The sequence below is a fragment of the Dromaius novaehollandiae genome, chromosome 2 (assembly GCF_036370855.1).
Source record: "Dromaius novaehollandiae isolate bDroNov1 chromosome 2, bDroNov1.hap1, whole genome shotgun sequence".
NCBI classification, from domain to species: Eukaryota; Metazoa; Chordata; class Aves; order Casuariiformes; family Dromaiidae; genus Dromaius; species Dromaius novaehollandiae.
The window spans coordinates 41,329,872-41,340,135 of record NC_088099.1 but is presented as its reverse complement, the minus strand read 5'-3'; the positions used below and the strand labels follow the sequence as shown (position 1 = coordinate 41,340,135).

General features: G+C 46.7%; 1 protein-coding gene across 1 annotated transcript; it reads right to left on the bottom strand.

The window, feature by feature from the left end:
• Nucleotides 1-6,691: 6,691 nt before the first annotated feature.
• Nucleotides 6,692-7,264, bottom strand: FERD3L (Fer3 like bHLH transcription factor). Its single transcript, XM_026105152.1, has one exon. It carries the CDS (start codon nt 7,262-7,264, stop codon nt 6,692-6,694), a length of 573 nt encoding a protein of 190 aa, XP_025960937.1.
• Between the last annotated feature and the right edge of the window lie 3,000 nt (nt 7,265-10,264).

Below are 10,264 nucleotides of genomic sequence, written 5' to 3'. Positions count from 1 at the left end.
ATAAAGCCACCTCTTTCCATCCCTAAGGATACTCTGAATCTTTGGAATAATATTGGGTGTTTGTGTGGGTATGGAAGAATTTCATAAGACCCTCCCAATAAATAATTCTAATGAACTGCAGCTTCATGAAATTGTCTTTTGGGAAGGAAAGTAGACTTGAAAGAAACTTCACTAGAGCTTTTTACTTTCTGCACCATTCTTAACAACTCAGTAAGCCTTTTCAGTTTGGAAGTAAAAATACTGACTCTATACTCCACAATGCTCTCCAGTCAGAGAACTGGCTTATGCATTTGGTCCATCAAGGGATTTGGACAATAGGACACTAAATATTCGTGTTTTTACCACTTTCAAAGAGAATATGATGAATGTCTACGTTTTTGGAAATGATATGCCTCCAAATTTATTACCTTTATACTGGTAAAGGCGTTTTCAGCAAAAGGACTTGAACTGCCTGTTCCGTCTGACTGAGGTCTGGTTTATTAGTTCAAGTCATAGTTATCAGTCCTTTTGTGAAAGCTTCATTTGCTCATGATTAAAATTTGGGTTCTGTGTGTCAAGGAGGTGGCACCTGATGAGGATCTAAACTATCAGTTTAATCATATTTGGCAACATCCAAGGTATCTGTGAAGAAAATTTAAACTGGCTCAGATGTAGGATGAAATGAATTCCACGTGTCTTCAAGTAAGGCAGGGAAGGATTTCAGATAGCCCTTCATTTCACAGTCTCTCAGTCATCTTTTTCTTTCTTTTCCATGACTGTAGTTCACCATCCTACAACTTCTCTTGCATCTGGTGGTTTGCAGTACAAAATTCAAGGATGCTACAGAGTTGCTACAGTGTTTTGGCATATCATTAAAATATGACTAAAAATAGATTAAAGCATCTTCCGATAAATTCACTGAAGGGCTATCCTTTACTTTTTTTTGCTTAATATGTGATAATATTATTAAGAACAAAAAATGTGAACAATTTAAAAGTGTAAGCACTCCCAAATCTACCAAATGATATTCCTTAGTCTTAAATCTCTGATTCAGCTCATAGTTATTTAAGAATAATTTTTAAATTATTCCTGTACTCAGAAAATTTCCTGCCAACTCCATGCCTCAGTTATGTACATTATTCTAAAAGACTTCATAGGAGCTTAGATGGCCAAGATCAGGTCCAAGAGCACCTTGAAACATCTGAAACACTTCAGCATTTGGGTAATTATATACATTTGGGGCCAACCCACATTTCTCTTTGGAAAGTGTTTCCATTTGCATGGCTGCAGACAACAGATGGATCATATGATCTCTGCATTTGGAAAGATGGCATAATTCTGGCAGACTGTCGGTTAAGTGAAGGAGCTGATTTCAGATCCTCATTAAGCAAATATACAACCACACAGGGTGGACTGAATGGCAGAATGTGATCACTGGCGCCAGCCTTAATAGAAAATATAGCACACTACTGCAACATGAAATCTGATGTGCTGTGGCTGGATCTAGCTTTACCAGGTTTTGTGTTCATTCTTCAAATAAATGTGTTTTTAAAGGATACATTCTTTGTGTTGCAGGGGCCCTCTGTTCACCAGCTGAGAGAGGAGCGGAGCAGTGGAGGGGTGGGAGGAGAATTCAAAGAGCCATGAGCTCTCAGTTTGGGGGGGGGGGGCAAGGCTATGCTGGGGCTTTGCTTGCACTTGCAGAAATTTCTGTTTATTGGAAAACTTCTCTTTATATCTGTAATCACTCACTGTATGTATTATGGTGGGTATTTTTTGCAGCTGGAGGTGTGCCTCAGAAACAGTCTGTGGAGACAGCGTGACCTGTTCCAGCGGTTCCACGGCTGCGGGAGCAAGGCCCGGTGGCTCCTCCTCACACTGCGCAGTGACACCTTTCCGTCCGGGTTTCCACAGAAAGGTAGGCCTGCACAGGACACGGCAGCTGGCGGAAGATTGTCAGGGCGCTATAAAATACACTGGGGTTTTCCAGCAGCACTGAATGCAGTTGTTATGTGCAGTCACAGCTGAAGAGAAAATGGCTAGCTTTGCTACACTCCTTCATTTCACCACAGAAAACCAGGATAACAGCTGATATTTATAGGTGGTATCAGGACTTTTTAAGGGCCTTACTGCTTTCATCACTGACCTTTGGACAACTGGGACCTTAACGTAGTATCTCATGTTGATCATACAGAAAATGAATGATCCTAAGGCACTGTATTTTTTGAAAACCTTCGCTAAATTATCTTTTTATCCAGCCCAGAAAGATTGTCTGTCCCATGGAAGCCTGAATTCTTGAAGCAGTGATGGTGTTTGGTGTGGACTATTTATTATTGTACTTTTGTGCTATATTCACCACTCTTTGATAACAGTGTAACTTTCAAAGGCCAGAATTCGCTAACGAAGTTAAAGATGCTACAGTAAGTAGAAGAAACAAAAAAAATAAGAAAAAAGAAATATCAGCATCTGAATTAACTTCTCCTCTTTCTCTCAGTTCATCTATGTATGGTGAAGACCCTCCACACAGATTTTCTTCTTCCTGTGTGGAAAACCATAAAAAGCAGTACCTTTCTTTGAATCCCTGTAAGGTTTGGAGTAAGACAAGATGGAACTGGAAATAACATGGACAATTATTAACTTTCTGGTTTCAGAGCTTAGGAGAGAGTCAAATCAGCAGGAGGGTCTTTATCTCTCTTTTTGAAATCACAGAAGGGAACAACTATTCACATGACAGAGTACTCTGGACTGATTAAATTCAGCAACTTTTTAGAAAAATGCAACATTTTTTTCTGAACTGCAGATAGATTATATTCAGCATACCTAGGCGTCCTTGTAACTGTTCTGGTGTATATGTAACAGGAGAGCATGGTTGTCATTGTTGTGGATAGGTAGGATTCAAGTCTAGTAAAAACAACAAATTCTTATGAAAACGGGAACTCGGTATGCACAACAGCCACATTTTAAGCCTCAGTATCTCAACTATTTTTAATTTTAAGAAAATCAAAAGGTCCAAATTCATTGAAAGGACCAAAAGGGCTGCATAGAAAATCTCTTTGAGAAACACCACTGATCTGAAGGAGAACAAAAATAAATCAAAAACTCTTTTCCATCGCTTTTGCTTCATACCCCCATGACTTCAAAAACTAATTTATTTTAAAGTTTGTAAAAGGAAAAAAAAAAGTGCTGTTGGACTAAGACTTCACTTATCAAGTTTCATCCTGGAGGGAATTTTTATAGCTGAGTTATAAACCCTCCACACTAGTGTGTTTATAATGGAAACGCTGACAAATGCGATAATAAACACCAATCATGGGGCTGTAGTAGCTGGTCAAAATGTGGATGCAGGAGTTTGCAATGCTATCATAATATTTTGTTCTGTTTCCAGCACTAATTTGCCTAAATCTACTTTCTGGTTGAGAAGCTGTAAAACAAGATCAGTCTGACTATAGATTGTAAAATCGTTTGATTATTTGTACTTCTCTGAGAAAGCTTGGTAATGTTTCTCAAATATGATTTCATTTAGACTTATTATTTGGTTTACGTGTCTGAATACTAATCGTAACTTGATAACTTCAAGGGACCTCAACTTTCTCCCGAAAGGCAGCCTTCAGTGGGCAAAGAGAATATAAACAAACCCGCCTCAGAACAGGATCTAAAAATGGGATAGGCTCAAACAGCTTTAAGGCTTTAAAAACCCCATTATTATCTTTTTCCAGAAGTAATTGACACTGTCAGTTTTTGTTCTTAATGCGGTGATAATGGCATGGTGCTTTAGGGAGGCCGGGAACTGCGACTGGCTTCAGCTTTGGTGGCAGCAGCGCTTTTGAGCAAGCTAACTACAGTGCGTGAAACCCTAGCCTCACCGAAGGTAGCAGCAGTTTTGCCCCTCACTTCATTAGGGTGAGGGTTTTACTGACTTCTCGTGGCTGCCATCCTATTTTGTCGGGGATGAGAGGAGGATAGAGCCCCCTCTCTTGTCAGCCAGCGAGATACCTGTCCGCAGTGTTTCCAAAATTGCATTATGTTTCTTAGCAGAGTGAGCTCCCAGGACTTTATATACATCCTCGTGGGGAAGCTGATGGTGGGTATGGTACTCCGCTGTTTCACTGAGCTATGTACAGGCAGAAGGGTATACTTCTATTTTTAGAAATAATAGGTATACTATACAATTTTTAGAGAAAGTGGCTTAAATAAGAATGTCACTACCGTTCTGTATTACTGCTGTAAAATTTCCAGCGACCATTTCAAATCAGAATTTATAATGTAGGATTCAGATTTTGATTCATATTTAAAAATAAAATGTAACATTTTCTTTCTGCTTCTCTGTAGTCTTTAACACAAATATGGAAAAACTTGGATCTTGAACACATTCCAATGTTTTGTTATTAAACCAAGAAGAGAAAACCAATAATTTCTGAATTATCTGTTACAGACATGTTTACATTATGAATCTCTTAACTTAAGACTGAGAGTGTTATGGAGCTCTAATTTTATCCAGTGGCATGGGCAAGAAAAAATATGAAAAGATATATAATCGTCCTGTGAAAGCATAGTTATATAGAGGTTGTGGAGAAATAATGTTAAGAAATGAACACTGAATTGCACATTGCAGTGTCCTTAAAGAATTTGTCTTTTTGCCTGACACAATGGCAACAGTAAAATGCATCTGGGTCGTGTGAACAGTTGTTGATGTTGGAACATTGTTAATTCTTAGTTCCTTTTTCTCATTTTATTTTTAGCAAAAAAACAAGACAAAAAAATCTGAAGAGGTGAAACACCCCAGCTTCAAAAAAATCTGAAGAGGTGAAACACCCCAGCTTCTAGAGAGTATCCAGCTGTGTTAACTGTCTGACCGCCTCTTGGAAAAAAAGCATTCTGACAACCAGAGAGCAGATGCATTGTATGGAGTCAGGAAGGTCAACAAAAACAAGTGGAAAGGGGATCCAAGGAAACAAGTGAAAGAGAATATCAGACCATTAATATAGGGTATTAGATAATTAATGACAGTGATACTAAAGTGAATGGAATGAGAAAAAGAAGAAGAATCGTCACATAAGCTAGCAAAAGCATGAGGGAAGAAATCAGAGAGATACCAGGGCTGGATTTAGATCTTAGGTAAGATCCAGGGTAACTCTGCTGACCTGGCTAGTATCACGACGATTATACGTAGCGGAGATAAGAATCCGCGCTGCGACGCCGCGCTGAACCGCTGCGCTGCCTGGGAGAGTCCGGAGCCGCAGCGAAGGCTGCGCTAGGCCCCGCGCAGGCTGCTGCCACGCCGCACTGCAAACCCCGGCGGGGGCCGCGGCTTTGCCCGGCGGCGGCGGCGGCGAGGGGGGGGCACAGCCGGCGGCGGGGGCGCGCGGCGGGGGCGCGCAGCGCTTCTCCGCCAGCCCCGCGGGAGCGCGGCTGCCCGCGCAGGGCCAGCGGCGCCGGCCAGCACCGCGGGGCCCCTTGGCCTCGGCCACCGGCCCCGCTCCCAGCACGGACCCCTCGCTGCCGCGCTTGCCCCCGCTAACAACCGGCCTGCGAGGCACCAGTAAAGTGATCGATATTTAATGTATTTGGTGTATTTCCTATGCCAAAATAACGACTCACCCCGGACCTGCGCCCCGTCCGCGCAGGCGGAGCCCCGTCAGGGATCTCCATCCCCAGGGTACGGCCGGCCGGGGCTTCCTCCCCCTCCGTCCCTCCTTCTCCGGCATTTTAACGTCATCATTATTATTATTACTATTATTATTATTATTAATTATTATTTTCTTCTCCCAGCAATGAAACGTGAAGGGGCTTAGGGGAAAATGTCCAGAGGGAAAGAATGGCTCTGCCCGACCCACTCAAAATCAAAGCCCACAAGCCTCTGAGTTTGCTTTCGCACGAGGGGCACAGATCTCTTCCACGCAGGCTCCTGTCGCTCCCACCTTTCCGCTTCTCCGGGGACTTTCCAGCGCGGCTTGGCGTGCTGCTGGCATTTCCACCGCCATCCCGCACGGCATCGTGCCCTCCTCCTTCTGCAGCGCTTCTGCTCCGCACTAGCAATAGTATTGAACGCTCACAAGCAAGGACAAAACTGGTCCCTAGAAGAAAATCCTGACAGCAAACCGTTCTGTCCAGATGTTCCACTTTACTCGCCCTGTGATACACGGCATGGACTTGTCAGGCTGGATTTCAAAGAAAAGGGAGTTGTTTATTTTTTAAAAACAAAAACCGCTAGGCTAAAATGCACACGCGGAGCTTTTTCTAGTCCCTGGAAGGCAGCTCAGCAGGCAACTGAATCCGCTCGAAAGCCGCTCCACAAACGGGACCACCTCTCCTGCCCCGTCCGACCCCTGCTCGAAGGCAGCAAGCTGCAGAATTTTAAAGCAAGCAAGCGAGCGAAGCAACAACAACCAGAAGGCCCCCAACCCTGTATTTTTTCTTTCTTTCTTCCCATTGCAAATTTTATTGTATATATATTAGAAAATCTGCAGATACTGGACCTCTCCCTCCTTCTTCCCCCCCCCCCCCCCGCCCCCTCCAACAGCACACTGCCCCAGTACTCCTCGTTTTGGAGTCCACAGGTGCCTCATCCACGCTGCGGTGCAGGAAGCCAAGCAAGGCGCCTCCCGCTGTGTGCCCAGGGGAAGGGGCGCCCGGTGCCCGGCGGCGCCCCCCGCCCTCGCTGCCCACTGCGCGCCCGGGCCCTGCCGCGCTGCGCGCCCGGGCCCCGCACTCCCTAGCTGCCCTCCTGCCTGTTGCAGCTGTCCAGGAGTTCAGTCATGAAGGAGATGTACACTATGGCCAGGCGGAGCGTCTCTATCCGGGAGAGCCTCTTCTCGTAGGCAAAGGTGGGGACCTTCTTCCTCAGCTGGTCAAACGCCTCGTTGAGGTTGAACATCCTCTTCCTCTCCCGTATGTTGGCAGCCTGGCGCTGGGCGTAGGTGATAACCCGCTTTCTCTTAGGCCGGTCCAAGAGGGAAGCGCTCTGCATCCTCTCCCCCTCCTCCTCTTCCTCTTCGTCGTCTTCGGGATCTCCTTCCCCGAAGGCAGCCAGGGGCAGCCCCCTGGCCATTCCCTCCCGGAGGGACAGGGCTTTGCCCCCGAAAGGAGGCCCGGGGGGGAACTCGTAGAGCCCCAGGCTCGGCCCGGCCCGCGGGGGCCCTTCTGGTGCGCCCAGGGAGAGGTCGGCCACAAAGTCCAGCACCGAGGCGTCCAGCAGCCCCTCCGGGCACGGCATTTGATGTGCTCTGCCGTGCAGCTCATCCAAGAGCCCCGGTCGCTGGTGGGCTGGGAAGAGGCTGGCTGACATCTTACTTCGGAGAGGCCTTAATGTGGTCCCCCATCCCCAGCCTCAGCGGCGTTAATATTTATAACCACACGGCTAACAGGATTAGCAGGACTAGAAAGAGCGGCTGTAAAATTTCTCTCCGTGATGCTGATGAGAGGAGACAGGCAGCCCCTTCGGAGACGCGTGGATGCTCCCGAGAGAGGAGTCCCCAGCGAGTCAATCCTGTCACAGCGATCAAGGACAGTTCCTTCTTGGCAAAAACCCTCTGCTCTTACCTGCTGAGCACTTTTGTCCCTTCTTACGCGCCCGCAACCAAACGATTTTCAGCCTCTTTAAAGCCCGCAGCAGCAGAGTCGGGTCTCCACTGAGCTTGTTTTCCTGCTTTCTGTCGGGATCTCTGAACCCTGAGAGCGAGCCTGACAACTGATGTCAGGCAAGTGCATGTATGCTTTTAATGATGTCCTGAAGAGGGGACCTGCATGCAGAGGGTCACCGGGAAATGTTTACCCTGTATCCCAGCGCAATGGGAGCTGAATGACAGGACCTCCATTAGCCTAAGTAAGCATTGTAGGGGACCCAATATTGCATTCCCAGTAGTAACTGTTGGAATCGCCTCTCTATTCCCTCCCAAATCCCCTTCAACTAAAGTTCAAGCACCTTTCCAGAGCGGCAGTAAAAGGCTGCTTCCTAAAGCTCGTTTTGGTTCAGGGAATTTCAAAGCACTTGCTTTGAATCTCCCTCCTCCCGCCCAGGAGACGAGAGGAAGCTTGTGCTGCTCAGGGCAGCGGCCGCCCTTACCCACACCTCGGGCAGAGCCGTCCCTGTCACCGGCGGTGAACATGGGAATCAACCTGACTGCGTGCGCTGATAACGCCGGGGACAGCGCAAAATACCATGAAATGCATATAAACACACCTGCACACCCGACACCGCTGAATACCTTTCTTTGATCGAGGTTTCCCTGGGGACGGAGGTAGGGGATTGTTTTGGTTTTGTCTTGGGAGGCTGGAGGAGGTTAGGGGTTGTGTCTTCACCCTCCCATATCACAGACTATCTTTAAACAAACAGGCTGGCCCTCACAATCCGTTGCAGTGTCAGACACACCCAGGTTGAATCGGATCGATTTTCTTTGGCACACGATTTGTGCACACCGTGCTTTTACGAGTGGCTGGCCATTACTCTTGCACTGCCTCTTGAACCCTAATCTTCGTCTTTGTCATGCATTGCTACTACTCCCGCGTTAGGCATAATTAGTCTTTAATTTCTAAGGGGATTTCCAAGTCCATCAGATCAAAGGAGACGGGTAGGGGTGGCCGAATGATCCGGCTCCGCGAAAATCCTCCCCGTTTGTCTACAGGACTGCAGATATTTCCGATCGCGGACCACGATCTGCCGTCATTTCCAAGAGGGCGAGCAAACCAGATACCCCCTTTTCCGGGAGAGATGCAGCTGGGAAGACCCTTGCCTCTCAGCTGCCACCCTGCTCCGCTTGCTTTTCCTGCACCAGCTGTGCGCCGTCGAAGGCGGCGGGAAGAGGCAGCGGCGGCGGCGCGGCACGGCGGGGGCGATGCGGGGCCCACCCCGGAGGGACCCGGCCGGCTACATTGGACAGCTCCGCGCCGCTCCGCCCGCGCGCAGGTGCGCGGCCCCGGCCCGGCCCCGCCGCTCGCACAGGTGGCGCCGGCCCTTTTCCAAGGCACCTCTCTGCTGCCCGCGGGCTCCCGAGCGGCAGTGAACCTCCGCTCCTCTTGCCGCACCGCCGGCAACGTTACTGCTGCTGCAGACGACTGGTGGCTCTGCGACTGCTTCAGGGATTTAATGGCATGCCTGATACCGCATAAAGAAACAAATAGCAGGGGAGGCTGCTTTTGTTCTTACCAACGCTGTGAGATTTCTTAGCAAATAGGGCGAGAGGAGGTCAGAGATGTGCTTATCTATTATGCATATGCTTCATTAGAGCACCTGGCGAATGAACTGATAAAGCAAAAAGGAGCTGTAAAACATCCGTTAAGAAAAGTGGTAACTATAGAGCATCCAAAACTAACAGTAAGTTGAAGAACTCCAAATATTGAGTGTTGTACAAGAAAACTTCGTGGAGAGAAAAAAAAAAGGATCCGCTAAACGATGGATCTGCAAAGGAACGTAAGTTATTTCAGCTCCTCTAATATGGCAGGCGTTTAAATATATGGAGATAAAATTTAAGGGCATATGCCAGTGGAAGTGTGAGATCAGACAGTGCAAGCTTATCTCGGAAAAACCTCAGAACACGAAACAAACGAAAGAGAAAATGTGAAATTTGCTGTGTATCAATCTCTACCCAAATTTCTAGTCATGTGGGAAACCGCCGTTTAGAGAAGGGTAGAGCAGCCCTTCACGCTGGTCTCTTCAGGAAGAAGCGCACATCTATAGGTTCAGGTATTTGCAGGAGACAAATTGCAAAGACAACCAGATATTGCAAGAACATAAAAAGATAAGGTTGTTGAGCCAGCATGGCATTACAAAGAAATACAGCGTACAACAGGAAAGATTAGTGCAGGCTGTGCCTGTCCTCAAAGGAAGCACTAGAGCTGGGACAGAGTGAAGGCTTTTAGCCAAGGCGAATCCTTTTGTCAAACTGCTTTTTTTTTTTTCTTTCTTGCTGCTTTGTTTCTTTTTTTTCCTCTTAAGTTGTTTTTGCAAAAATGTTGTTTTTCCTCTTATATTAATAGTTTTAAAGTGTGTATAATAAACTCAATGAACTGTGATTTGAGGGTTTTTTTGAACATAATTCATATCTGCCGATTTTTACCACATCGAAGAAAGTGAAGGTGAGCAAGTGCATAATGAATATCCACACTGCAGAAGACAGGTTTTCATTGCATAGACGGTGCAATGATGTGGGGAAACAGGACAAATTTTCATGAGAGACAGGTTTACACTCTGGAATTTTCTTATCCCAGATTAGGTACTCACATATGTGTTCTAGCTTTGTTTTAACCAAGCATACAGAGAGTTGGCTCTAGGACTCCTTCATACACCTCA